The 27,753-nt window shown below is 51.7% G+C and overlaps 12 protein-coding genes across 12 annotated transcripts; 6 read left to right on the top strand and 6 right to left on the bottom strand.

Moving 5' to 3' along the window:
* Positions 1 to 422: 422 nt before the first annotated feature.
* On the bottom strand, positions 423 to 629 carry CLAFUR5_09830 (uncharacterized protein; the record flags this gene model as incomplete). The annotated part of the gene is made up of 1 exon (XM_047908978.1): positions 423 to 629. The coding sequence occupies one exon, from the start codon at positions 627 to 629 to the stop codon at positions 423 to 425; it is 207 nt and encodes a 68-aa protein (XP_047764705.1).
* A 2,867-nt stretch (positions 630 to 3,496) lies between these two features.
* On the top strand, positions 3,497 to 5,021 carry CLAFUR5_09829 (Aldehyde dehydrogenase; the record flags this gene model as incomplete). The annotated part of the gene is made up of 2 exons (XM_047908977.1): positions 3,497 to 3,870; positions 3,923 to 5,021. The coding sequence occupies 2 exons, from the start codon at positions 3,497 to 3,499 to the stop codon at positions 5,019 to 5,021; spliced, it is 1,473 nt and encodes a 490-aa protein (XP_047764211.1).
* A 303-nt stretch (positions 5,022 to 5,324) lies between these two features.
* Positions 5,325 to 5,903, top strand: CLAFUR5_09828 (uncharacterized protein; the record flags this gene model as incomplete). Its single annotated transcript, XM_047908976.1, has 1 exon — positions 5,325 to 5,903. One exon carries the CDS (start codon positions 5,325 to 5,327, stop codon positions 5,901 to 5,903), a length of 579 nt encoding a protein of 192 aa, XP_047764212.1.
* A 166-nt stretch (positions 5,904 to 6,069) lies between these two features.
* Positions 6,070 to 7,742, bottom strand: CLAFUR5_09827 (putative feruloyl esterase; the record flags this gene model as incomplete). Its single annotated transcript, XM_047908975.1, has 2 exons — positions 6,070 to 6,436; positions 6,487 to 7,742. The coding sequence occupies 2 exons, from the start codon at positions 7,740 to 7,742 to the stop codon at positions 6,070 to 6,072; spliced, it is 1,623 nt and encodes a 540-aa protein (XP_047764213.1).
* A 914-nt stretch (positions 7,743 to 8,656) lies between these two features.
* CLAFUR5_09826 (uncharacterized protein) lies at positions 8,657 to 9,965 on the bottom strand (the record flags this gene model as incomplete). The annotated part of the gene is made up of 4 exons (XM_047908974.1): positions 8,657 to 9,178; positions 9,232 to 9,328; positions 9,355 to 9,613; positions 9,797 to 9,965. The coding sequence occupies 4 exons, from the start codon at positions 9,963 to 9,965 to the stop codon at positions 8,657 to 8,659; spliced, it is 1,047 nt and encodes a 348-aa protein (XP_047764214.1).
* Positions 9,966 to 10,803: 838 nt separating this feature from the next.
* CLAFUR5_09825 (uncharacterized protein) lies at positions 10,804 to 11,331 on the bottom strand (the record flags this gene model as incomplete). Its single annotated transcript, XM_047908973.1, has 1 exon — positions 10,804 to 11,331. The coding sequence occupies one exon, from the start codon at positions 11,329 to 11,331 to the stop codon at positions 10,804 to 10,806; it is 528 nt and encodes a 175-aa protein (XP_047764215.1).
* A 460-nt stretch (positions 11,332 to 11,791) lies between these two features.
* CLAFUR5_09824 (uncharacterized protein) lies at positions 11,792 to 12,015 on the top strand (the record flags this gene model as incomplete). The annotated part of the gene is given in 2 exon segments (XM_047908972.1): positions 11,792 to 11,919; positions 11,934 to 12,015. The coding sequence occupies 2 exon segments, from the start codon at positions 11,792 to 11,794 to the stop codon at positions 12,013 to 12,015; spliced, it is 210 nt and encodes a 69-aa protein (XP_047764216.1).
* A 745-nt stretch (positions 12,016 to 12,760) lies between these two features.
* CLAFUR5_09823 (Vacuolar protein-sorting-associated protein 46) lies at positions 12,761 to 13,527 on the top strand (the record flags this gene model as incomplete). Its single annotated transcript, XM_047908971.1, has 4 exons — positions 12,761 to 12,796; positions 12,848 to 12,925; positions 12,983 to 13,198; positions 13,261 to 13,527. 4 exons carry the CDS (start codon positions 12,761 to 12,763, stop codon positions 13,525 to 13,527), a joined length of 597 nt encoding a protein of 198 aa, XP_047764217.1.
* Positions 13,528 to 14,110: 583 nt separating this feature from the next.
* CLAFUR5_09822 (ABC transporter F family member 3) lies at positions 14,111 to 16,457 on the top strand (the record flags this gene model as incomplete). The annotated part of the gene is made up of 4 exons (XM_047908970.1): positions 14,111 to 14,227; positions 14,276 to 14,869; positions 14,915 to 16,280; positions 16,312 to 16,457. 4 exons carry the CDS (start codon positions 14,111 to 14,113, stop codon positions 16,455 to 16,457), a joined length of 2,223 nt encoding a protein of 740 aa, XP_047764218.1.
* A 356-nt stretch (positions 16,458 to 16,813) lies between these two features.
* On the bottom strand, positions 16,814 to 18,343 carry CLAFUR5_09821 (Eukaryotic translation initiation factor 3 subunit L; the record flags this gene model as incomplete). The annotated part of the gene is made up of 2 exons (XM_047908969.1): positions 16,814 to 17,950; positions 18,011 to 18,343. The coding sequence occupies 2 exons, from the start codon at positions 18,341 to 18,343 to the stop codon at positions 16,814 to 16,816; spliced, it is 1,470 nt and encodes a 489-aa protein (XP_047764219.1).
* A 697-nt stretch (positions 18,344 to 19,040) lies between these two features.
* Positions 19,041 to 20,024, top strand: CLAFUR5_09820 (uncharacterized protein; the record flags this gene model as incomplete). The annotated part of the gene is made up of 1 exon (XM_047908968.1): positions 19,041 to 20,024. One exon carries the CDS (start codon positions 19,041 to 19,043, stop codon positions 20,022 to 20,024), a length of 984 nt encoding a protein of 327 aa, XP_047764220.1.
* A 210-nt stretch (positions 20,025 to 20,234) lies between these two features.
* On the bottom strand, positions 20,235 to 22,139 carry CLAFUR5_09819 (putative serine carboxypeptidase; the record flags this gene model as incomplete). Its single annotated transcript, XM_047908967.1, has 6 exons — positions 20,235 to 20,799; positions 20,856 to 21,266; positions 21,317 to 21,524; positions 21,581 to 21,663; positions 21,720 to 21,819; positions 21,872 to 22,139. The coding sequence occupies 6 exons, from the start codon at positions 22,137 to 22,139 to the stop codon at positions 20,235 to 20,237; spliced, it is 1,635 nt and encodes a 544-aa protein (XP_047764673.1).
* Positions 22,140 to 27,753: the final 5,614 nt, after the last annotated feature.

The raw sequence follows: 27,753 nt of genomic DNA, 5'->3' as shown, positions 1-27,753 counted from the left end.
GGCTATGGGTGGATACTGGAGAGTTGTGTGGAGCTGCTGCGCTGTTGCTGGAAGGCGTTTGAGCGGGAGGCAGTGAGCAAGCTCGGGTGGAATGTGTTTAGTAGAAGCTTGGATAGTTCTACATGCTTGCATTCGGGAGGCATTGTCTAGTCTGCCCTTGGTAGTATACACATCCCGGTTGAACGCCCTCCGACGGTTGATGAATGTTATGTTTCATTGAATTCGTAACTTGTCGACTTCCCAACTCCAGAGACAGCCTGCTGTAATCTCCTTCCGCGTTGAGGTCGAGTAGGTAGTGCTGCTATCCTCCTCGACGTACAAGAGCCTTTGCGACTTCAAAGCTCAGGTTGATGGCTGTGAGAATGGTCAGTGGTCGTCTCTTTGTCGCGCCAATGGATGGCGATGCTTACCGGTGCTAACGCTTAGACCATCTTGGGCAGACGTCTCCATGGGACACGCTCAGTGAAGCGAGCACCTCGCCTTACAAGTCTGTTATAGTTGTAAGGTCCAGCCTTGTCATGCTGAATCGGCATCCTGAGAGCGATCCAGAAGGCGGCGAAGCCAGTGCAGGTTGCCCAGGCAGCGGCACTGGTGTAGAGCATCTTTGATCCAGCAGTGGTAGCGAACATGATTGCGGTTTGTGTTGGTGTCGAAGTTGTGCAGAAGGACGCAAAGAACTGGTGAACTGAAGAGTGAAGAGTGGAGAGTCAGTCGTGAAGAATTGTGTGAAACGGAGAGCGACTTGCGAGGTACCTTCGCCCCTGCCTTATAAAAGGTGGAACGAACAGGTCACGAGGGCGTGCCTGTTGTGCTCACATGTGCTTTACCCCGCGCGGCGCAGCTAAACAAGCAACCTCGCGAGAGGAATGGCGTGGTCTGGGGTAATGCACGACGAAGTAAAGGCGTCGCGATCAGCTCATTGATTGGATGATGTGCTCTACCCGAGCGGACATGCTCGTCGCTCCGGGCCATGGATGCTTCCTGAATGGCTTTAGCCGCATTTTCCCATGGGGAATGGTCTGTGTGTTGCTCACATGCTAGCCTGGCCCCTTTGCCGCTCTTTGTTCGTGAGGACGGTCAAAGAGTTCGAGGCAGTCGAGCATGCTGCATGTTAGGAGCTCTGCAGTATAGTGCAGTGTCATTATTGCTTACGGCAAGAGGAATCAGGCGACAGTGCATGCAACTTGGACAATTGGCAGCTCATTGGGCCCGCGCGGCATCGTATCGGGACGCATCACGCCACGGCTTCGCTGATTGTCTGATGTCACATGGCAGGAGCTGCGACACACTACGGCGGAATCTCGAGCTCCGGGCATTCCACCTCTTGCTCAGGCTCGTTTCAGAGAACTACTGGTCGTCGCTGTAGGTCTTGAAAGCGCTCCGGAAGTAGCTCCTGTGGACTATCAACCGTCTTGTCACTCTCTTAGTCTTGGGTATGGAGATTTTTCCTGCATGTAGCGCTCATGAGTATTGTTCCGGTTGGTGCCCTCCGGAGCACTCGGTGCTGAGCTGCGAAGATCTGCATTTCTTTGTCATCAGCGGGCAGAGCTCCGTGTGCAAGCAGTGCAACAACTACCGATACGGTTGCTACGCCAGTACCACAGTCCATAGCAAGAAACCAACGGTTGAACCAAAACAAACCTGCCGCCATGGACACCGCGACAGGTGGCTCTGGCAGCGGATGAAGTTGGAAGCAGAAGTGGCACTATTCTGGGCGCCGAAGTCTCGCCATTCGCCTTTACAATGTTATGGCATTGCCGAAATCGCACATTTTCAAACACTCAACTCGACTACGATAGACTGCGATTGTAAAATCCTTATGGGGTCTTGCCTTCGGGTCACGCTCCTCGCCAGATCGATGACAAGACATACACCCACCCGGGAGGATAGAGTCAGAAAGGCAGAGGGACCATGCTGTATGTAATTTGACATTATTCATACGACGAGTTGCAGCTGCGCCTCGAGATCGGGAATCATTGCCTTGGTGCCTGGACAGTCTGCCGAATGCTTCAGGAAGTCGTGTTCCGATCGCGCGACGTGCTGCATCGTGAACAGCTTCGCCGTCACATCGATTCCCGGGGCGACGAGATGAGAAAGAGCCTCATTTGGCCTGTTGGGTTGGAAATCTCGAGAAACTTCCTCGCAGCCCAAGCACCAGAGCCCGCGCTCAACGCCTCCATTCGTTGGTAAGGCTAGAAACGGGACAGATGCCATGCCGCAGAAGCGGTCGTTTGGGACGTTTGCCTCACTCGGACGCGACAATATCTCTTCACCAGGCGCCTGTAATGCTGCAGTTGATATCCAGCGTAGCGTGCGGTACTTTTTCGGTGAAAGTCCTGCTGCGCGTTGATCTTGGAGTGCACGCGCCAGATGTTCTGCGGATTTGCCGTGTGCGATGGCAAGCTCTTTGGCGGCTCTGACGCTGACAAGCCGATGGCGCCGCTTAGAGCTAATAGTGTACTTGACATAATACTTTCCAGGCACGCTGTGGAGTGTCGGCAGCCTTTTTATGTCCGCCGCGGGAAGGCCGAAGGCCTTCTGCGCCTCGGACCTCGAAACGACCCACAGGCTTTGGTTGCGTGGTAGGCACTCGTAGCAGCATCTCTGGCAAGTCGGTAAGAAGAGGAAAGGGCCAAAATCACCACATGAAGAGCAAGCCACGGAGCGCAAAGTGGTGTGGATTGTGTGTGCTGCAAAGTCGCAGAGCAGCTTCGTTGATCCCAGCGCGGCCAAGGCGAGTGGCGCATGTCGCAGGAGGTCCCGATACTCGGGCAGTGATGCTACTACTGCGACTCCCCGCGAGCACGTTCGAGTCAGCCTCGAGAGAGTCTGTAAGTCGAGCATGGAGACGATCCAGTGCAGGAGCTCAAGTGGAAGAACATCCAAAGTCCCAAAGGAGGCGTCCGCAGCCACGTTGCGCTTGATACTGATCGCCACTGCAAGCTTTGATGGCTTGATCATGCCGTTCATGATATGTCGATGCTGGTGTGCAAGGTTGGCTAACAACTGATAGCCCAGACGCCATCGCTGCGGTGGCCGTCGCGTGGTCTACGCGTCGAATGTGGTGTCTTTCTGGGTATGATGAGAATACGACCGGATGGACAGTGACTGCGATTGTATCAGCAACGGAAGCGAAGGTAGCGTGATATCATGTCGGTCTCTGCAGATACATGTAGCAGCCAGCAGGAAGGGTGAGAATAACAAGAAGGCGCGTGCCGTGACGATCTCGGCACTCGGCACTCGGCACTCGGCCCGAGCAGCTTCCGCGGCTTCCGCATTTTTCTTGTCCAGGATAACCACTTCCATACACGACTCCATCATCTCCATCATCTCCATCATCCCCACTCAATATGCAAGCCAAGAGGCACGGCGATGCTGTGCTTGTCTGCATAGGCGAAGCTGTGGGTATCGGCAACGCACAGCATGAAGGACATAAGAGAAGTACCGATTCCACTGTTTCCTTGCTCGTAGAGCATCTGGATCTGTCATCTTCATCATGGTCGACTTCCTCTTCAGCAAAGATAACCTGCCAAAGCAGCTGATTATCAACAACGAGTATGTCAACTCGAAAAGCGACAGGAAGCTCTCGGTCAGAAATCCCAAGAATGGAGAGCTCGTTGCAGACGATGTGCCCATAGCAGGGGAGCAGGATCTTGACGCTGCGGTTACCGCCGCTGAGAAAGCCTTTCCAGCATGGAAGGCAACTCTGCCCAGCAAGAGACGTGATATGCTCAACAAGCTTGCCGATCTGATCGATGAGCATGGCAAAGCACTGGGCGAGCTGACCAGAATCACTCTGGGTGCACCGTGGGGCAGTTTCGGACTCTTCGAGGTCAGTCTATGTGCAGAGACTTTGCGGTACAATGCTGGGTATGATTTATCTTTTGCGGTGCAAGCTGTGTCAGGCTGACAGTGGCGTTAGATGGACAGACAAGTTCGCAGGCGAGTCCTACCCGCAGGAAGACGGCTTCCTCAAGATCGTTCGTAACGAACCATTGGGTGTGACAGCTGGCATCATTCCTTGGAACGGCCCCATCGGTAATGTTGGCCTGAAGGCAGGTCCTGCTTTGGCGACTGGAAACTGCTTCATCTTGAAGCCTTCGGAGAAGACGCCGTTCGCAGCTCTGGCATTGCTTCCACTCATCAAGGAAGCTGGCTTTCCACCGGGAGTGTTTCAAATCTTGTCTGGGGATGGTACTACTGGTGCACTGCTTGCCAGCCACATGCGAGTGCGTAAGGTGTCTTTCACTGGCTCGATCCCTACAGGCAAGAAGATTCAGGAAATGGCCGCTAAATCCAACTTGAAGCGTGTTACTCTTGAGTTGGGAGGCAAATCTCCTGCCGTGGTGTTCAACGACTGTAATCTGGACAATGCCGTTACATGGACTGTGAATGCCATCACGGGTCACTCTGGCCAAGTCTGCTTCGCCGCTTCACGAGTATACGTGCAAGAAGGCATCTACGATAAATTCATCGAGAAGTACAAAGAAGCTTTCGAAGAGCGCACGAAAGCACTAGGTGACCCTGACTCCGAGTCGACCCTCATGGGACCACTGGTCGACGAAGCTCAGTTCAAGCGCGTGACCGGCTTCATCGAGCGTGGCAAGTCTTACGAAGCAGGCACACTCCTCACCGGTGGAGCTCGTGTTGGCGACAAAGGATACTTCATCGAGCCTACCATCTTCACCAACGTCAAGCCAGACGCCGAGATCCATACGGATGAGATCTTCGGCCCTGTGTCTGTAGTGCGTACATTCAAGACTGACGAGGAAGTCCTCAAGATCAGCAATGATAGCGAGTACGGGCTCATGGCTGGGGTGTTCACGCAGGATATCAACAAGGCTATGCGCGTTGCGAGTGCTTTTGATTCTGGGATGGTGGGCATCAATTGCATTTCGTTGATGATGACGCAGGCGCCCTTTGGAGGCTCGAAGCAGAGTGGTGTTGGGAGAGAGGCGGGTGTTCATGCTTTGAGGGCGTTTACGGATCCGAAGACGATTATGGTGAATATGACGTACTAGAGCGGTACCGAGCTCGAGGTGAATGCAGTCCGTATTACGATCGTAAGGAACGGTCCGCTATTCCGTGTTCACATGTGTGGCACGTGCCAACGAACCATTCCCGCTAATATAAAAGCTTGAAACTTCGTTCTTTCCAGGATTCGCACCATCACCGTACATCACCGCTACACGAGGGACCACCGCAACACTCACAGGCAGTCTTTACGACCACGCGCAGACCACCAGTATAGAAGTTGTGACCACAATATCCAAGTCGCGCGACACTACATACATAATCCAGAGCTCCATTCCGCAAAACTCGACATGGCACCTACCACTTTCCTCACCCTCCCAGCCGAGCTTCGCAACGAGATCTACGAGCTTGCTTTCACTTCTGCTCACGACTCGGTCAACAACGAGGCTATTGACATCCGCGAGACAAGTCCGCCAAGCAAGGCGCTCTTATTCGCAGGTCGCCAGACCTACAACGAGGCTGCTAAGATCTACCAAGAAGCATATCGCAAGTATTGGGTAGAACCCCACTTCGAGCTCGATGTCGACAAGACACCACTTACCGAGGACGGGCGAGAGGCCATTCAAGGGGTTAACGCCGCAGATATGGCTCACATCACCAACCTGATCATCAAAGGTACCCCCATTACCCGGGGCAGACGCAACTCATACATCGATCTTCATCGTCTGTCATATGGATGGCGCTACGAAGCCATCACGTTGAGCCTCACGTCCTTCATAATCGCGAAGCGAGATCAAAGCGGAGACGTCAACTTATACTGGTCGCGCAAAGGTGATAGACTCGCCGAAGCGGCACTGTGTCCTGATGCGGTGCTCGAGCTGAGCTGGGGGGAATTGGACGTGGTGCTGAAGGACTTATTGGGAAGGTAACCGAGCGCTCAAGGGTGCATATGCTGCACTCAACGAGAGTGTCAATTCTAGGGGAGCGCATCGACGAGGAAGAGAGAGAGAGAGATGACATGGGAGCAAAGCGTATGAGCTAGATACAGGATATAACAGCTCCACGAATAGACACGGAGCACAGCGCATCTTCCTCTCAAAGCTCATCCTTCCCATTCGCATCCGCCTTCTTGGTCCCAAAGTCTTCCGCACACTCAAACGACGAAGCATCCTTCGCATCACCACCGACATACCTCGCCACCTTTGGATACTGGCAGATCGGTCTACTTGCGCCAGCAGGCGACGCACCCTCCAGCTCTTCCGGTGCTTTCCCTTTCTCGACCCAGTCGACAAGGGAATCCCACACATTGCCAGGGTAGTATCCAGGGCCGCCGAAGCAGTGGCCCACTCCAGGCGCCTCGAAGTAGCGGTAATAGTCACGTGCGCTCGGATCTTGCTCCAGGACCTGGTCGTAGTATTGGGCTGTGGTGTTGGGAAGGAGGAGCTCATCAGCAAGGCCGTGCCTGGGATTGATGTTAGCGAGATCAAGTAGCATGAGGCTAGAAGCACGAACCATGTAATCATCTTTCCACCAGCGGCCTTGAACTCGCTCAGATCAGTCCAATCAGCATTCATCACGGAACCGTACTCTTGCGAAGATCTCCGCAGAAAGTTGAAGAACTCGTCCTCGCTCATCTTCAACGGATTATAGTCCGGATCCTTCGCAATGAAGTACTGCAACCACTGTGCACTGATCATGAAGGGTATTTGTCGGCACTTGCCGTCTTCACACCATGTCTGTGCTAGGCCACCCGTGCCAATCGCCTCCTGTTGCTCAGGGCCGAAGGGCATGTCTCGACCCTGACCAGGGCGTCTCGCTTGTCCGTCCTGTTCGGCTCCGGCCCAGACAGCATTCACAATGTCTGCTGTCTTCTTCGTGATTGTCGATTTGCTTGAGCAGCACTTTCGCCCCACTGCGTCTTTAGCATCGAAGTGACAAAGGCCAGGAGCAGAGATCACGCCGTCTTTGACGCCATCGAGCTCGTCACAAGCTTCTATGACCAATTCGTGGACGGCAGCGAGCTCACAAGCTGCAGGTACATAGTCATGCTTGATCATCTGCACATGCGCCCAATGCATACCGACCGTAAAGCTGGCCCAGTCAATCGCTGGTGCCGCCGCTAGAATACCGTCGTAGTTCTTTGGATATCGCTGTGCCTGCACTAAGCCTTGCCGACCACCATTGGAGCATCCATTCCAGTAGGAGTACTTAGCTGGCTTCCCATAGAAGCTCGAGACAACTTGCTTCGAAATCGCCGTCATGTCGTCCAAAGTTAGGTACCCATTGTCTTGCAGCAACTGCCAGTCAATATTTCCAGGACTCTTGAGCGCCCAGCTACTCGCGTTGACGGGGTCCATGGAGTGACCAGAGTCGGTGAGAGCAGTGGCGTAGCCTGCGGCAAGTCCTGCGATATGCGCTTCTGAGAATCCACCTGATAGACCTCCGCCACCCAGTGCGATGAATCGCTCATTCCAATCTGAAGTGGGGAGCGCGATGCAGACGTTCACGTTGTCGTTTGTACCAGGGTGGGTGTAGGTCACTGTTACGTTGCAGAAGGTTACTGGTTTTGGTTCGCTGGCGATTTGGAACATCGGGGCCATGATCCCCCATTCATTATAGTCTTTTACCTCTTGTGCTTGGATGTTGAGGACCTCGAGGCCGAAGTATTCTGGTGTCTTGATGTTGTTGGCAGAGCATGGTGTCTGTTTTGCTGCTGCAAGTGTAAGTGCAGAGCAGACTATTGCAGTAAGTGTCAATTTATGCTTCATCTTGAGGCACGTAGAAGAGGAGGTTGATGAAGGCGTGTTGGATGATCGAGAAGTGCACGCAAAGAAATGTATGAGTTTCCAGAAATACTGTAGCACAGGTGACGTAGAGCATCGTTGTGCCGGATGGAACGAGGGAAGCGATGTGCATAAACTTCGCGGCCGCTCCACCTGACCCCAAAATTTATCTTCGATACCCACTCTTTAATACCTATTATATCTTTGTCACCCACACTGTCTTTGATAGCTATATCGTTACCGCTTTTATATCATATAGCAACAACCGCTACAGCGACACTACTTCGGAAGGAGGCGGAAGTAGCTATCGAAGACCGGGTGGGTGCCGAGAATAATGGGCATCAAAGAGTGGGCATTGAAGATGGATTTCGCCACCTGACGGCGTCAGTAGCATCCGAATGCGAGTACGCTAATCAGCTCCAGGTTATGGCTGGCCGTTCCAAAGATGCCTTGCTCTATACTAGCCGCATGAGTCATTTTGTAATGCATGTCGTTAGAATTCCTTCCGTTGCAGTTAGGGCTACTCGGGACCTCCGTGGAGTGAGCATGGCTTTGATAAAACTCAGCACAACAGGACCAAGGCTACCGAATCGCACGCCATTCAAGCACATACCGTTCGATCGCGTCGGTATCGCTACATGTTGTAACGCCGAAGCGCTCCATCCACCAACTTTGGATATCTCTTGCACCTGTAGTGGCGCCATGGCATGCAGTCCTGACAGCGGCACGATCTTCTCGTCTCGGCGTCAGGCTTTAGCCCTTGCTAAACATCCGGCGGGACGCAGTTTACACCAGACGATGCATCGTTCAATCGTTTGCCATGGGCGCTTCTGCACAGTCTGTGTCAATCGAGGCTCTTAAGCTATGGACCTGGCTTGCCATGTTTTCGCAGTGTCATGCTAATGTGCGGTGGTGATCTGTATGTTCGAGCCAATCTGCGACTGGAGCTGCCTCTCGATCGGCTGAATGGCCTGCAAGACTTCTTGCTGGCCCTGAGTGGCAGTCATGACCTTCCTCTCCTCGTCCATCTCTTGTAGGATACTTTGCTGATTTTCGAGAAGAGCAAGCATCTTGTGCTGCTGAAATTGCATGTCAATAACTCGAGAGCTCGTTTCTCGCATCTCGAGGCGATGTTGATAGTCCACTTCTCTGAGGATGGAATCTGAAATTCGCCGGATCGTCGTCATTGCTTTGTCAAGTTCAGAGCGGTAGCTATTGTCCATGGAAGCCATGAGTGTCCGCATAAATCGTCGGCCTTGAATCTCTTGGAGCGATAGTCGCAAAACGTTGAGCACCTCCAGGTAGCAATCTGCGATCATGCGGGACAGCTTATCGCTTTCGTATAGTTGCCTCTCCCTATTACAGACCTCAATCACTTCTGTCATCTCGAGCAGGGCGTTTGCGACGGAATCGACTTCATTCTGGACATTGTCAGCCTCGCTCGGATCACTTGTGGCCAACGAATCGGACTGACCTCTATCCTAGCTGCAGTCGACAGGATGATCTTGATGCCCCCGTAGAATGCACCTGCCGGTGACTGCACTGCGCTTTCTGTGAGGCTGCTGGGTGCCCTAATCTTCTCAACAAGTCTACCCACGCGCTTGAATGAGGCGGTCTGGTCTGGTTCAACGCTCCAATATGGTCCATGATTTCATCCCATGCCGGAGCACTCTCGAAGGCCGCCATTGCGTCGTCACTGTTGCCTTGGAACCGATCAAGAGCCGCTCGAAGAGGGGTTCGCTCACGTGCCACGCGTTGTTCATGTAGCGAACGGCCGAGAACGTCAAGATATTCCCTGATCTCTTCAGGCGCATCGTGCATCGCCTTCAAGAACTTGTAGACCTTAACACTAAGTGCTATGACGGTGTTAGTAGCCTCGAGGATCGATCAGGCTCCATGTCTTTCGAGTTCTGAGACGAGAGTTTCAGGTCTAGCTTTGAGAAGGTCGCTAGACACCTGAAGTATGAAGCGCTGGAGCTGAATGCCAGGATGCAGCGCCACTCGCTTGCGGATCCATGCGGCTGTATGCAAACACTCACGTTGCTGCGAGGCAACATACTGGTAACAGCCGCCGAATCGCAGATATGTGGAAGAGCTGCAACGATCCCACAAGCTGCCATCGTCTTCGGTGTGCATGAGCAGAGGTAGGGAAATCAACATGCCGCAGACGGGTACAGCTTGGATGTACTGCTGCACAAAGCTACTCATACCTCTCCGGCACATCCATGGATCTCAGTCAGTAGCAAGATATCGACAGCATCCGCAAAACATGGTTGTCTCCCGTACCCACCGTGTTGTCTTCCAGTCTCCATCGTTGAAGCTCCCCCTTTTCGCTTCTGTATCCACAGACAGCAAGAATGCAGATCCCTACTTTGCCCACCTGTCGCTTTCCACAGATTTCCGCCATGTACTAGTTCTGCTCTTTCCATCGACTTCCCAGCTCATGCTATTTCACACTGCCCATGTTCCGCAGACCCACTGTGCCAGGCGGACCAGCATACACCGACGCGTTTTGTGTAGGCGGGGTGCGAATCGAGGAAGGGACAGCCGCAGGCCCGTTGTTGGCATGTATGTGCTCCTGTTGCGTTGGGAGGGGCTGCGAATGGCTGGGACCGATAGGAGCAGCCCGTTGCGGTCTCCGAAACACCTCGGTCACTGACACTGATATACTTTCGTGCATCATGTATACACGATAGGACGATGTATCCCAGAATCAAGACATGTCGCAGCGCATGGGGCGGTGAGAAGTGGTGGCAGAATTGAGAGTTCAAATTGAAGTCGAGGTAAGACCCCGTATTTCGAAATATGCTTCGCTATGGTACGCCGTAAAATGTGCACTATCGTGTCATTGTGTCGGGACCGCTCACATGCTATCTGCTACATGGGCGACATGCACTTGATTTGCGGCAGATCAACTGTATGTTGCGATGGAGCCTGATCACTGTCCATCCTGCTATAATATTTCGTGGCACGCTTGCAACGTGCAGCATCCTCTGCCATGTAGATCGGAAGTCAACTTGAGCGCGTCCATCTGCATGATGCTGCATCACGCTTCAGCTCTTGCCAGCGGTGTCGTCTCGCTGCAACCATCCTCCGCTACCTTCACCGCATCCTTCTTCTGGAAGTGTCTCGCAATCCGCCATCCAGCACCATAAAGCACAAATCCGACCGCAATCGCTCCATGGACCACCGCAGACTGCATCAGAGCATGCGAGAGCGTAATCAATTCTGCTGTGACCGTGACAGGTTCCTCCACCGCAAGGGCGAGCAGTGAGACGATTAGATAGAGAACGATGGAGTTCCCCATGACCTTGTCCATCTCATCGTCATTAGTGTCGCAAGCGCGCCTTCCTCGGGCCCAATCCGCCAACAGAGTAGTGGCAACCGTAAGTAGCAAGTGTGGCATGAAGCTGATGAGCCAGAGGCAGAGTGCGCCGAGAAGGGGAAGGGCAACGAGTAGGGAAGTGAAGACGCCCGGTGTGGTGAGGGCTGCTGCTTGCGAGGTGTAGGTGTCGGTGTCGGCATCTGCCGCGAGGGCTGCTGCAAATCCTGCTGCAAATACTGTCGATGACATGGTCGATGATAGTGTCGGTGCAGAAACTCCTGGATAGACGATGTCGAGAGAAGTGTGCTGATATGCGCGATGTATGTTGAAGTTCGGAATGGTTGTTGAGCTAGGGAAGAAAGGATATAAGAAAGGCCATCCTGAGGACAGCTGACTAGCTCCTTCCAGCTCGACCTTGACGCCTCACACGAGCTCGGCATTGCTTACATCGATGGTTAGCAACTGCTCATGTTTTTGAGAGTCCTCAAGTAGGTTCCGGGTCAGCCTGCTGAGTAGTATCGAAGTGGTCCGTTATGCCGGGTCCAGCGCCAAGCATAGCATCATATAAAACATGCAGCCAATGATCTTTTGTTGCTAACGAGTTGGAGTTCGGCCGCTACTCGCAAGTGACTGTTGAGGCCTGGGTATCCCGTGACGCAGCATTTGTGTGATCCTGCGTACCAGGCCCCAACCCACGAAGCCAACAGCGATGGTAGTATGGAGGATCAAAGAAAACCCAAGTCCGCAACACAACATCGCAGGGATTCCGGTGGACGGAGTGCCCGCCTTTTTTGCGAACAACCTGGCGAAGCTTGGGGTCTCGCCGATGACGCCAAGGTAAGAATATATAGACCAGCAGCCGATGAGTTCTCGGAGAAGGTCAAGATGGGTTGGGTCGACGTCCCGCCGCACGATCCAGAAAAGGCCTCTTGATAATGGTAGACTTGGAATGCAGCTTGCGAAGAGGACCGCGGCGATTCCGCAGTATCGTGGTGTCGGGAACCCCATGGTGTGTAGACCAGTGACTACTGTCCCGGCTGCGTTGGCTTCTGCGGCCGAGGCGATCGTGGCGCGTGCGATCAGAAAGCCGGCGAAGGTGAGAGGTGGACATGCGGTCAGGAGATCCATAACAGTGCGGTGCTAGAGAACTTCCTCCTTGTCGAATACGCGATCGTGCTGTCGATAGACGCTGTCATTTGGAAAGATAGAGTGGCTTCGTTACTATGGTCGGTAGGTAGAATCTGTACGGTGGGAGAGTCATTTCGCTGATAAACATGAGGACGACTCAGACCTGCTCGATATCATCTTAGCTGTGCTCACCCACTGATTCGTTGTGGAAGTCATCAAGACAGCTGGAGCAACGTGTTGCGATGTTCGAGATGCAAGACTGCGGTACACATCGAGACCGGCATGCCCATAGACAAGGTGTAATAGACCAGAGCATTATGCTGCAAGGCCAACGTGTTCGGCCTGGTGATGTTGACTGAAATCTGAAGTGCAATGGTGTGTTGTGAAGAAAGGACAAGGGAAGGTCCCTTTTAGGTGCATTCAGGCTGATCTTCGGGATCTTTCATGTGACGATGACGCACGTGGCCCGGCACTTTAGGCGCAGCGTACATGTATCTTGCATGCGACACTCTTCTCGTGCATACACTCACATTTGATACCACTCTCCACCATGTCTGGCCTCGAGAAAGCCCTCTTCAACCTAAAGGTAGCCATATCTGACTCTATCGAGCTGAAGCGCAACTGACACACACAACAGTTCACGGCGAAGCAACTCAATCGTCAGGCAGCGAAAGCGAGCAAAGATGAGCAGACAGAGAAGGCCAAGCTGAAGAAGGTCAGCCTCTACTACAGCAGATAGATGCTTAATAAATGTAAGCTGATGTGATGTCAGGCCATCCAGCAAAACCACACCGACATCGCCAAAATCTACGCCCAAAATGCGATCCGCAAGAAGAACGAGAACCTCAACCTCCTACGATTAGCCTCACGAATCGATGCCGTATCCTCACGAGTACAGACAGCCGTCACCATGCGACAAGTGACTGGCAGTATGGCGAATGTGGTCAAGGGCATGGACAATGCGATGAGGAGCATGAACCTAGAGCAGGTAGGCTAAGACCGGAATCGGATAGTGGGCATTACCGCAGCGCAAGACTAACGACTGGATAGATATCAGCAGTGATGGACCGCTTCGAGACACAATTCGAGGATCTCGACGTTGCGACAGGATACTACGAGAACGCGACCTCATCCGCGACCGCAACAGCCACACCACAAGAGGATGTCGATAAGCTGATGGGACAAGTGGCAGACGAAGCTGGGGTTGAGCTGAGTCAGGAGATGGCAGGCGCAACACCGGCTCAGAATATACAGCAGCCGGCGGAAGAGGAGCGGGAAGACAAGCTGGGCGAGCGGCTGCGTGCGCTCAGGAGCTAGGCGAGAGAGCATGATTCAACGTGTAGATTACCAGGGCTTTGATACAGGCGAGGTGTTCTGGCGTTCCTATGACACGACACACGGCAGTGCAATGGTCGTACGAGAGATGTGCATGAGTGGTGTTTTGTGCCGAGGAGAGGCCAGCATGAGGAATGACGAGTGGCAGTCGACCTGCGAGGATACTGCATAACATTTCCCAGACACTCTATCATGAGTCGCAAGACCAACTTCGGTGCTTCATTCGGTCTTTCCCACAACATTGAACAACACTGCCACGACAATGCACGATCCCGGCTCGCGGCTGGCAAGCCCTTGGCGCCACAAGACCCTTTGGAGACACCGCAACAGAAAGTGCAACCTTCATTCTTTGACTCACCATCAGTTTACGCAACATCGCTGCCGAAACAGTACTGGCATTGAAAAGTTGCAGAATCTGGCAGCAACGTGAAAGTACTAAGGAGAAGCCCAGAGCACCATCATTGTAGGTCGTGTAGAACTTCCTTTCTTTTCACACATCGCGAATTCTAGCTGCCTCTTACGACAAGTGACAGAAATCGGACAAAGCAGTGTTACTACCGTCAAGATGCCAACGAAGCGAAACAAGGAGCAAAATGCGGGCGATGTGGCGGGCACGCTTACTGTGTCAGCCCAGCAGAGCCGCTTTCACACAGAGATGGACGAGGACAGCAATTTGAAGGAGGTGTGAAATGGGACGGGGGATGCTTCGAAAAGATACTGACGTGGACAGATCGTGGTGAAAGACTTGAACATCTCCATTGGCAACCGAGAGCTACTCTCACATGCCAATTTCCAGCTTCAACGAGGACGACATTATGTCCTCCACGGCCGCAATGGCATTGGCAAATCGACCTTGCTTCGCGCTATCGCCACAGATCAAATCTCAAGCATACCGAGAGGCGTCAAAGTCTTGCTACTCGGCCAGACGGAATCGACTCTCGAGGAAGATATGGACGCTATACAGCTGGAGGACTTGACCGTGCTTCAGTATGTCGTCCGCAGCGATGCGACGCGGGAGCGGCTGCTCCATAAATCGAGACTGCTTTCAGCTGCGTTGGACATGGAAGACCCGACCGCTGCGGTTCGTGCGTATCGACGCGTCGCTCATGAGCGGCTTGAAAAGCGACTTGCCGATGTTAAGCAGATTGCGAAGCGTCGCAGTGGTGCGAGAGGAAAGGAAGCGAGTAAGGTGCAATTGCGCCTTGAGGGCGAAGTTGATGCATCTGCAGCGAGGTTGACGGAACCTCTGAGTGTCGATGAGATCAGTGATGAGACGCAAAAGTCGGCTGAGATGTTGAGTGAAGTGCAGACGTCTCTCGAGCTTGTAAGTCGCCGTTGAGCTATCCATGATGTGTGCTGACCCGCTCAGATGGACGCGAGTGGCGCTGAAGCAAAGGCGCGATCAGTATTGCTCGGTCTCGGATTCTCCAAGGAGAGTATCGATCAACCACGGTCACAACTTTCAGGCGGCTGGCGGACGAGATGTAGTCTCGCCTGTGCGCTCTGTCAATTGGCTGATTTACTTCTGCTGGACGAGCCTACAAACTTCCTGGACCTTCCATCAATCATATGGCTCGAACGATACATCCAAAGCATGGACGACTCCACCACAGTCCTGGTCGTCAGCCACGACCGCGCCTTTGGCGACGAAGTAGCGGATGAGCTCCTGGTCCTCCGCGAGCAGCAGCTGGAGCGATTCAGAGGCAACCTCTCAGCTTACGAGACTGATCGTCTAAAGCAGTACAAGTATCTCTCCCGCATGAAAGATGCCTTGGACATCAAGAAGAAACACATCCAATCGAGCATCGATAGTAATATGCAAGCCGTCAAACGAGCTGGCGATGACAAGAAACTCAAGCAAGCCGCTTCACGTAAGAAGAAGCTCGAAGACCGCATGGGAATGGAGCTCTCTGCAAAGGGCGGGAGGTTCAAGCTCAACAGAGATCTAGCAGGTTACCACGACAGCAACAGAGCTGAAATTGAGCTACCAAAGTTCGATCCACCCGCTACCATGACAATCCCAACGCAACCGCCAGATCTGCGCTTCCCAGGTAGTCTGGTCTCCTTCGAAAACGTCTCCTTCAAGTACGGAAACAGGCCAATCCTGACGGACATCAACCTCACCATCCACCCCGGCGACCGTATCGGCCTAGCAGGCCTCAACGGCTCAGGAAAATCTACCCTCGTCTCCCTCGCAATAGGCACTACCCCAGCCTCCTCCTCCGACAACCCCATCACCCCAACATCAGGCACAATCCACCACCACACCCGCGCCCGCACATCCCTCTACTCCCAACAATCCCCCTCAGACCTCTCCCACACCGCCACCTCCAACCCCACCCTCACAGCCCTTTCCCACCTCCTCCAACACGCAGGCCCCGACCTGACGGAACAACCCGCCCGCGCCCTCCTGTCCGGCGTAGGTCTCTCAGGCAAGGTAGCGTCTGACATCCCCATCTCGCTCCTATCCGGCGGCCAGAGGGTCCGTCTCGCTTTAGCGAGATTGTTCATCAACCCGCCCCATCTTTTGATTCTGGATGAAGTCACGACGCATCTTGATACGGATACGATCCAGGCGCTCATATCCGCTCTAAGAAATTACGAAGGTGCTATTCTAGTTGTGACGCACGATCGGGTTTTTATGAAGACGGTGGTGGAGGGGATGAGTTTGAGGGCTCTTGCGGGGAGTTCGAGGGATGGGGATGGGGATGAGGAAGAGGGAAGTGAGAGTGAGCGTGAGGGGGGGGGGGGGGGATGAGGATGGAGGGGTGAGGAGGAGGGTTGTGTTTAGGTTGAGTAAGGGGAGGTTGGTACAGTTGGAGAGGGGAATGGAGCAGTATGAGGAGGTTGCGGAGAGGAGTGCTGGGAGGATGGGGAAGGGGCGAGAGTTAGTCTTTGGAAGCCCGAGCTGATAGGTCGTGAAGAAGTTCGTGATGCCAGCTATCATGCGTTCCTTTCATACGTTTCTATAGAGAGCTTGGGATGTCCGCGAGTAAGTCTCATGTCCTTCTCTCCTTATTGCAGGGACACAGACGGAAGCACGGGATCCGGCTTGAGTGCCTTTCTTGAGGCTATTGTCATATCGCGTCCATCCCCAACGCCTCGCTTATACACGCTCATATCCATGCTTTTCCGTTCACAGGTAATACCCTCCAGTCTGCGGCTGTCTAGCGTACCGAATCTGGCTAAGATCGTGTCCCTTCTTCCGGATCTTGGCACGATCACTGCCCCGTGGTGGTGCCGCTGACGGAGCAGGCGAGTCGCACCCCTAGTACGTTCTCGCGAGGTTTCGTAGGTACCAGTCCACCAGTCTACGGCCGATCTTTGCCTCTGAGACGTGGATCAAGTCGCCCTCCATCGCGTAGTCGAGGTCGCTGGTGTTGACAGCGTCACCCTCGAGGAGACCGCCCTCGGAGTGTCGGACTTGGCGGCTGCGCTGCTTGTTGACGAGGAGCCAGCTGCGGAGGGTGTCGGCGTCCACGTCGAGGAAGCCGGCGAGCTTGGTGATGTCCATGGTGGTGTAGAGCTTCAGGTAGCTGCGGACGGTGGGGGTGAAGATGTTGTTCTTGACCTCGTTCATGAAGATGGCGAGGTGGTGCTCGATGGGGTCGGGGTTGAGGTGTGGGTTCTCGAAGTCGGGTGGTGTTGGAGAGATGAACTTGGGGCAGGCTGCGCGGAAGAGCTCCTCGAAGATTGGAAGGGCCTCTGGGCCACCTCGCTGCATGCGTGTGAGCTGCTCGCCGTACTTCTCCCTCAGCGCGGTGTGGATGGTGTCGTCGAGACGCGTGGGGTGGAATGCCACACAGATGGCGACGAGAGCGTACATCTGGTCGTTCTTCTTGCTGATGCTGTCGTACTGCGCACCCTTCTGGAAGTTCTTGGTGCGGGATACGTAGATGAGGATGTGGTTGAAGGCGCGCAGAGCATCGGCGTAGCGGTGCATCATCATGTAGGAGAAGCCGATGTAGTAGTAGGTGGTGAAGTTGGCGGCCATGACGCGAGCAAACATTGCCTTCTTGTTAAGTTCGATGTTGTCGAGCGTCTTGAGCGCCAAGCTGAAGTCGCCGAGCAGGCAGTGCACGCGCAGCAGGCCGATGATGGAGAAGTATCCCAGCATCTGGTAGAGCGGTCTGTTGCCGTACTCGCCGGCGTATAGTGCGCCATCCTCGCCTCTCTTGCGTGCCTCGAGCTGCTCGCTGATTTGGGATCGCTGGATAAGGGAGTAGAGGACGTTCAGGACGGAGTAGCAGCCCCAGACCTGTGGGTTCTCGCGCAGGACGGTCATGTCCTCTTCGCTGATGTTGGCGCTCGACGAATTTTGCTGGAAGGCGGCGCGCTGACGGTAGGCGCAGAAGGAGTTGAATTGGTAGATGAACTCGTCGATGACATCCCAGGCCCAGTAGTACTTGACGTACGCATCAGCATGTATTCACGGCCACCGTCTTACCGTCTCTTCAATACTTACCGACGGGACATCAATATCAACCGGGCCATCGCTGTTCAAGATGAAGTGGAAGAGATTGCAGTAGCTGTCGTAGCTCTGGATCTTGACCTCGAGACTGGCGCCGTATTCAAGCGGTGTCGCTGCGGCTTGGAGTTGTGCCTGCAGATCTTGTGTGCCTCCCAGTGTGCTGCTGCGCTCGAGGTCGTAGTCCTCACCACCCATTCCATCCTGGTAGCCCACCTGTTCGCGGTAGTTGTTGGCGAGGGCCTCCTCCTCGACATCGGAATCGTCGTCCGGGACGCGCTCGCGATGAGGGGCGCCCTGCTGGTATGTCGGCGCTTGTCGGACGCTCATCGTTGCCGTGTTTGCTGCGCGGAGGTGTTCGTGTCGTCGCTGCCGCTCTGAGAACAATTTATCCTGGCCCACGAACTCTTGGCCCGCGCGGGACTGCCCGTAACTTTGTTCTGGTGGGGCTTCTCACAACATGAATGAGCAACACCCTCTCACGGACATCCATTGTCGTTCATCAACTACTACATACCACAACCGTTATTTTCGTCCCCTTTGCATATCTTGACAGCTGGTCTCACGATGCACCAAAGACATCAGGCGGGCGTTGTCCATTGTCCGTACTGTGCTATGGCTGGAGTGATAGATCCCAATCTTACGCTGAGCTCTACGTCGTTACTGGCTGACAGCATGATATCCGACAGCAGCTGTGCGGATCTTCTGGGGCGACAACATGGCTCGCGCAGAAGAATCAGCATCCAATATGCGGCGAATCAACACACTTACAGTCAGCTACGTGTAATCATCCAACCCATCTTGTGCTGACCAGCAGATTTTGATAGGAAGTAGCCGCCCAACCAGGAAGCTCAGAATGCGAATATGCTTTTGAGGAAAAAATCATCTAGCGAAGACACACAGTATATATTTCACCTTCTGTCTTAAGCGCCACAGCTTTGCCCAACAACACCGATCATCGAGCATTCCAATTTCAGGAACTACTGGAGTCACACCCTTTCAACCAAAAACCATCAACCAACCAAATATGAAGCCCACTACGATCCTCCGGCTCTTGGGCCTGTTGGCAATGACGGGTCTCACCACCGCACTCCCGCTCGAAGCCACGACAGACGACCCTCGCTTCCGTTCGAGCAACTACTGGGCCGACAACAAAAAATGGAACCAAGGCAGAGACTACGCCTTCGAAGTCGTGGACCTCATGTCCCACATCAGCATAGGCCGCTTCCCCTTCCTTGACCCTGGCTATGGCGATTACAGCAAATTCAGCCGCGAGCACTACGCTGAACTGGTCGAGCGCTACTTTGGCTACAGCTCGTATACTGTCGTCGAGAACGTTCTTCTTCCTATGTTCTCGCGTATGCAGGAAGGACTAATGCGAAACGAGAGAGGTCCTAAAGGTCCGTTGGAGTATCGGTATGATCGTGGCGACAAGGGCTTCACGGGAAGTGCATACACTGAGGACGATGTCATCCGTTTCGCGAACCAAGCTTTGGTCAAGCACCCTTTCGTCGACAAAATACCTGACCGGGCTCGGGTCTGGATTCACGAAATGACACATCTCAACTGGGTCAACGGAGGCTTGGGAGATGTTGGAGTCCACGACACCCCAACCTCCTCAATCTACTACATCGCCGACTCCCTGAGAGAAAAAGCCGCACCACTCGACTCCATCTACGGTGAAACTCTCACCCAGTACCTCGCACAATGCTACCCGAACAAAGCACCCTTCAACTCCGACAACGTCGCTCGCTTCGCGATGGCTGTGCACCATGCCGCTCGTACCGGCAAGATGCCCAGGGCAGCAAAGATTGGAGACAGATGCCCATACAGTCGTCAGGGTCCCCACCCGTACTTTGACTTGCCGAGTGTGCCACGTCTCTCGCGGGAGATTGGGGGTTCTGTCGAGATTGTCAAGCAGGATGGGACAGTTATCAACGTAGGTGGGAAGGAGGACGACGGTGATCAGTCAACGGGGTTGCGGCTGGGTCCCGTCGGCGACAAGGGTTGATGAGCCAGTGCCGCATAAAAGATGGGGTCTTTGCATTATTTCGAAGAGCTGTTGCAAGCTCCCGGCGTTGTGTACTTGCTTGCCTGTGCTTGCTATATCAGGGCAAGCCATCGTGCTAGCAATAGCGCTATGCCAATATACCACGATGACCTTAATATCGTCTCAGCACCTCCCACCCATCACATCCCCTCTCTCCCACCCACAAGCCTCTCATAACTCATCCCTCCCCGCCTCCACATCGGTCGTAAACGGCTCATGCACCCCAAGATTATCAACCCTCCCCAACAACACCTCCATCACCCGAAAACTCGGCCCTAACGCATCACCAGGCACAGTATGTCCCGCCAGCTGAATCTGATAAAACGTCAACCCCCTCTCCCGTCCCCACTTCCCCACCACCCCCGACCCAGAACTCGACTGATACGTATCAGGATGATACGGCGAGATAAAGTCCCGATCCGGGAAATCCTCTAACCCTTGCCATCCGTTCCACGTCATGTTCTGGATAGCGAACAGGGTGCCGTTGGTGTTGAGGAGCGCGTCGAGGTTCCCGGAGCCGATGATGACGCGGTTTGTGGTTTCGATGACATTGCGGAGGACGCCGTTGTTGGCGGGCGGGAGGGAGAGGTCGGTGTCGTAGGGGCTGGATCTGTTCTTCATGTCCGGGAAGACGGGGTCCGAGGAGCAGACTTCCCAGGCGGTGCCGACGTTGACGTGCAGGGTTTCTTGCACGTCGGTGCGGTTGAAGTAGGCTGTGTCCGGGCTTGGGAGGCTGCTGTGGTGCTGTGTCAGCTGATGGATATGGGAGTTTTGGGAAGGGAGAGGCAGTACAGTAGGATGTGACCCTGGGTTGAACTTAATAATGGACATCTATCGCTGATGCGGTAGAAACTGAAGCAGGGATTGACTTCGTTGACCGCGTAGTCAAAGTAATCGAGAATGTCGCAGTTGCCGTCAAATGGATCTCTGGGGGTTGGGAAGGGCTCTTGTAATGCTGGGTACGTGAAGTATTTGTCGAGTAAGTCTTTGTAGCCGCAGTCCTCGTGCGTGGCTGATAGATTTGCCATGATAGTGTCGTTGAGATTCAGTAGGTTGGACCAGTACTCGATGTATGGGTAAACAGTGACGCCTTGCTGGGCGGTGTTGCCGCCGATGATGGGATCGTTGATGTGGATGGCAGTTAGGGGGTAGTCTGAGTTGTTCTGGGTGATGAACTCGTTCGCGATGTAGGGAATGTAGTAGCTGTTGCTTGGTGAGTGGGGTAGTATGAGAAAATGTCGCGGGTGACATACCCAGCGTAGCTCTCGCCGGTCAAGAAGATGTCGAAGCCCTTGACGCCGAAAGTCTCAGCGAATTGGTGATAAAAGCCAACAAATTGCTTGGAGCTCTCTTCTTCTGTCGTAACGTTCGGTTCGCCTTGCGTGAAGCCTACACCGACGGGCTGTTCGACCCACATGACATTCGTGAGGTTTCTCCAGTCGTACATGTTCAGTGTCGGATCTGAAGAGTGTTAGGACCTTGATGCCACCACACATCGGAGTGACCATGATACTGACAAGGCGTGCCATCTTGCCACATCCATGGGCCGTTCTCGTTGATGAATCCGATCATTGATGAACAGCCCGGGCCACCATTGAACCTTCATACTCGTAAGTAATCGTTCAGTAGTACCGTATTCGATCGTTTGCCTCTCACCAAATCGCAATCTCTTGCGGGCAGCTCTGGTTGAGAGATGGCCAGAACCAGAAGAAGAGCTTTCTTGTCTCGTCCGGATCGTCCGAGACGGGTAGTAAGCCTGGATCATCGTCAACACCGCCAACATGCTGTCACTTGGCCTAGCCACGCACCCGCATAGCTTTCGCCCATGTCGAACGGGACCTTGGGGATGGCACTGCCATTGACCCAGAAAGGCTGCGTCTTGTCGTTGAGGAAGCGATTGACGAAGGAAGGGTCTGGCGGCGACTCTTGCCGTGGCTGCAAGTGTTGCGCACGCTTCGCTTGCGCATTCTCCTGACGCCGCTCTGTACGATCAAAGAGTCCTTTGCCGGGTTGCCTGAAAGCGAAGCTTAGCGACACAAAGCCGCTGACGGCGAGCACACAAGACAGTAATTGCATCTTCGTCGCCGGAAGGACAAAAAGAGCGTCGAAGAGGGGTGATACTCCGAATCACACCAAGTTTTGCTTTTGAGGAGAAGCGCAAAAGACTTTGTGTCACGATGCAGCCTTGTGCTTGTTCCTGCATGTTCATCTCGCGCGTAAATATAACAAGCTTCCAGGACAGGGAAGTCTCATCAGAGAAACCATGTGCAGGCGGCCCCTGGGGCAAGATAGATGATCTGCCGGGCGCATATACCGCATTGTTGTGAAGGCAGAGAGCCGTGTAGAACAGCGTCGGTTTCGGAATTATTGTGTAACCGTAGGAGTTACGACACTGAGAGATAAGCTGTCATCTCTGGCCGGAAGGCTGTGCGTTGAAGAGAGCTTGGTCAGAGTTGGCCAGGATGTTGCATCTCCTTCTGTTGTACAGCGTCTGTCCGCATAAGAGTCACAAGTGCCTTTAGTTGCCGCGCTCGGAGCACAAACCAATTCGCTGCGATCCTGGATTTGGCTGGGATGTTCGGCAACGCTTGTGACTCTTATGCGGACAGACGCTGTAGCTCTCCAGACCATGCGCATGGCTGCATCAAGCTCTATCCATGTCCAGCGGAGAAGTGGCACCGAGTGTCCAAATGCAGATTCCCGTGCGACCTCTCAGCGGTAGAAGCCCGTTACAGTAGATTAGATCCTGCAGACCTTACAAGGAAAGTTGCAAACGACCAGGATTCTGTAGATCTTTCGTTGGAAGTATAACATTGCCGAATGCAGGTACCAGTCGACCAGTATTGAGTTGACCAGTTATCGCGGCGGTGCTTGTGCGGGCGCGGTGTGTGTTTGATATCTCGCATCACGTATCGACAGTCATGATTGACGTCGGCCAGTTCCGTGTTCGACTTCGTCTAGAAGCTGAAACCTATACAACAATACGGCGAGGATACGGCCGGGAAAGGCACCTCGAAGCTGCGCAGTGACACACCCGTGCTAAACAGGGATGTGCTACTTATTGTGGTCGTGCTTACAAGGAGGACAAATCTACCTATATAGTAGATCCGGGCCGAGGAGGATCCACATTACTATGTCTCCTATAGTAAATAATCTTTCCGGTCCTACTTACCGTTCTTACTATTTTTAACCTTACTATTACTAAATAAGGCCTTAACATTACTATATACTATAAATCCTAGGTATTATTTATTTACTAACTATACCTACTCTCGGTAACAAAGTCGACTATATTATAGAATAGTATAACGTACTTTACTACCGAGCGGGCTATACTACTAAGCGGGCCACTTTTACTAAGAACTGTACTACTTCTATAGATATAGCTATATAACTACTATTATAGCGTATATTATCTTTAAACGAGGCCAAACTAACCTTAGCTATCTAGGCTACAAAACGCGACGCGATGATTACGAATCGACTTACTACAAAGGTATACGACGCGTCTCGAACTATACTAGGGTATCGATTAAATAGACGACCTCCTCGGGGTGACTACGAGCCTAATTCGAAGAAGCTTATAGAGCTAGAAGAGAGGGTGATACTTAAGTATATACTCGAGCTAGATCTTAGAGGTTTCCCGCTATTAAAGGCTAGTATACGAGTAATAGCCGATTTATTACTATAAGAGAAGGATCTTAAGCCCGCTAGTCTTAATTAGACAGACAGGTTTATTAGGCGGTATCGTGAGCTAAAGGTTCGTATAATACGTAGATACGATCGTTAGCGAGCCCTAATAGAAGATCTAGACGTTATCGAGAAGTAGTTCTTACTTATACGTAATATAAAGGAGAAGTATAGCATCCTTAACTAGGACACCTATAACTTTGACGAGATAGGGTTTATAATAGGTATCATTACGTCTTAGAGCGTCGTTATAGGTTCAGAAAGGCGTAGTAGAAAGAGGAAGGTCGTTTAATAGGGTAATAGAGAGAGAGTAGAGAGATAGCGTATTAGATAGCTCTTATACGAAGCGAGATTAGTAAGCTACGTAAGTCTAACGAGGCCCTTATATAGCGGAAAGTACGAAAGCGCAAGTATATTCAGTCTAGAGGGTCTCTAACCTTCGATAAGGCGTCGCAATTAATACCTCTAGAGGATACTAGGAGGTAGGAAGTAAGGAGAGAGTCGCTAGATAGTGTTCGGCTAGTACTAAGGCTACGACGCTATAAGCGATATAGCGAGTCGGGGCATAACGTACGTACCTATTAAGTAGACTCGCTAGATAGCGAAGAATCTAAAGAGGAATTGTCCTCCTAGTAACGATTCTATAGGATGTCGTCGTGTTAAGATACCGTCGCAATTAAAGTAGAAGTAGTATAGTTCTTAGTAAAAGTAGCCCGCTCGGTAGTATAGCCCGCTCGGTAGTAGAGTACGTTATAGCTAACACTATATTTAGTACGTTACGATTATAGATATTCGTCTTAAAGGTTATATCTATAACTAGTAGCTCTAGTACTTTAGTATATACCTTAAGGTAGTCCGGATAGATAATATTTAAGCTTCGTAGCCTACTAGTATTATCTCCTTTAGTAAAAGTGTCGTAGCCCTTAATAAAGCCCTTGTCTTCTAATAGTCGTATATAACGCTTACTTTAAGTCGCTTACTTACGGCTATTAAGGTAGTGTCGCTACTTTAGGTTCTTAATATCTCCCTTATAGATAAGAATACTAGGGTAGTTATCGTCAATAAAGGCCTTAATCTAAGTAGGGCGTACGCCTATTCGAGACAGACCCTATATCTAACTAAAAACACCGATTGTATTATTACGAGAGTTAGTACGGGCTCTAGGCAATATAATAGGCTTAGAAGGAGGGTAGTTATGCTCTAGATATTAATATTTAGAAGGTAGGCGTAACTTATAGGGCCTAGTAACTCTTCTATTAACGATAGGTAAATTAAGCTATATAGTAATAGTAGTAGTCTTCTATAGACATCTATACTTATTAGACCGGTGCTTACTTAGCTTAGTAGCCTATTTGGCTTATAATTGCTTATTAAGTAAACCCTTACAATAATAGCGTATCTCGAGCCTATATCGATCGCCTAAAGGACTATCGTTACCTATCTTCTTCTACTTCTACTTTTTAAGGTCGAAGCCCTATATAAGAGCCTATCCTAATAGCTATAGTATAAGGTCCTCGAATAAGTCGAAAGTTCTCTTATCTAGTAGTAGCATCTCTTTAGGCTCCTTCTCTTTATCTATATAAGCAAGCGTAGGAGGATATAATAATAAGCGGTATATTCGGATAGGTATAAAGCCCTTAATAGCCGAGTTTAAGAGCCTTCGAGATAGGTGTCGAGACGGGTGTCGTATAGGGAATAGAGGGGGTTATAGGTGTCGTAACGCGCTAAATCGGACGAGTAGTATTAATATTATATAGTAGATCACCCTTATATTAAATTTAAGAGCCTATAGGCACTATAGTAGGCTCTATAGTAGGTTATTATATATAAATAAATAAATATATTTATAACGTGCTTTACTACCGAGCGGGCTATACTACTAAGCGGGCTACTTTTACTAAGAACTATACTACTTCTACTTTAATTGCGACGGTATCTTAACACGACGACATCCTATAGAATCGTTACTAGGAGGACAATTCCTCTTTAGATTCTTCGCTATCTAGCGAGTCTACTTAATAGGTACGTACGTTATGCCCCGACTCGCTATATCGCTTATAGCGTCGTAGCCTTAGTACTAGCCGAACACTATCTAGCGACTCTCTCCTTACTTCCTACCTCCTAGTATCCTCTAGAGGTATTAATTGCGACGCCTTATCGAAGGTTAGAGACCCTCTAGACTGAATATACTTGCGCTTTCGTACTTTCCGCTATATAAGGGCCTCGTTAGACTTACGTAGCTTACTAATCTCGCTTCGTATAAGAGCTATCTAATACGCTATCTCTCTACTCTCTCTCTATTACCCTATTAAACGACCTTCCTCTTTCTACTACGCCTTTCTGAACCTATAACGACGCTCTAAGACGTAATGACACCTATTATAAACCCTATCTCGTCAAAGTTATAGGTGTCCTAGTTAAGGATGCTATACTTCTCCTTTATATTACGTATAAGTAAGAACTACTTCTCGATAACGTCTAGATCTTCTATTAGGGCTCGCTAACGATCGTATCTACGTATTATACGAACCTTTAGCTCACGATACCGCCTAATAAACCTGTCTGTCTAATTAAGACTAGCGGGCTTAAGATCCTTCTCTTATAGTAATAAATCGGCTATTACTCGTATACTAGCCTTTAATAGCGGGAAACCTCTAAGATCTAGCTCGAGTATATACTTAAGTATCACCCTCTCTTCTAGCTCTATAAGCTTCTTCGAATTAGGCTCGTAGTCACCCCGAGGAGGTCGTCTATTTAATCGATACCCTAGTATAGTTCGAGACGCGTCGTATACCTTTGTAGTAAGTCGATTCGTAATCATCGCGTCGCGTTTTGTAGCCTAGATAGCTAAGGTTAGTTTGGCCTCGTTTAAAGATAATATACGCTATAATAGTAGTTATATAGCTATATCTATAGAAGTGGTACAGTTCTTAGTAAAAGTGGCCCGCTCGGTAGTATAGCCCGCTTAGTAGTAAAGTACGTTAATGCCTATCTAGCTCCTAAAAGGTCTACGAGGCCGGGGGCTATTAAGGAAGAGAGAGGGGAAAACTGTCGTACGGGGAAAAACCCTCTTTAGGTATTAGTAAGTTCTCTCTATTACTTATCGGTTAATCTGTCGTACTAGAAGCGGTAAGTACTAGGTAGTTAGCCGCCCCGGAGTACTAATCTACCCGGTACCTAGGAACGAGTATTAGTAGATAGCCGACTATCGAGTAGACGACAGGTCGACTATTAGTAGAGGCGGGTCGCCTATCGAGTAGGAGATAGGTCGGCCGTCGAGCAGAGAACGAGCTAGCCGTCGAGTAGATAACGAGTCGACCCTTCCGGGCTCCTTTACTCTATTAGTACCCCTATCGCTATTCCTCCTATACTCGGGGTCGCTATAGGCTACGGTCTACCCGTATACGTAGTCGTCGGTACCGCCGGAGTCCTACTACGTCTATAGGTAGGGCGCCTTCGAAGGCTTCCTAGAGCTCTCCCTCCTAGGCTACCTCCCCTATTCTTACTACTATCTTACCCGCTATCTAGAACTACTATAGTAGGCCGGTCCGTATTACTATTCGTACCGCTACTCGTATCCTACGCGCTATACCTATTATATATTAGAAGTCTATAGCCCTAGTCTCGAGGCGTATTACCTATCGGGCTTCTATAAAGCGTAGGTAGAACAGTACGACGTATTTCGGCGTCTAGACACGTCTATATTCGTATAGGCCACTATCTACTCCCGGTACCTTTCGGCGGTATAGATAGTCCTTAAACCTAATATATTCCGAGCGGAGTAGTATCGTAACTATCGCCTATAGGCGGGTAAGGGCTCGGAAGAGCATTACCCTATCTCGGCTAATAGGTCCTATCTTCGCCGATAACTCGTCTTCTCGTCGGTATACTCGTCGTCGTAGTAGTTACCTATTTAGGTACCGTTCGCCTTTCTCCTAGCGCTCGTTCTAGATTCCCTATATATATCTACGGACCGCGTTCGCTATAGCCTTCCGTTCTT

The sequence above is a fragment of the Fulvia fulva genome, chromosome 7, assembly GCF_020509005.1.
Source record: "Fulvia fulva chromosome 7, complete sequence".
Classification (NCBI taxonomy): Eukaryota; Fungi; Ascomycota; class Dothideomycetes; order Mycosphaerellales; family Mycosphaerellaceae; genus Fulvia; species Fulvia fulva.
This window is presented reverse-complemented; position numbering and strand designations above follow the sequence as displayed.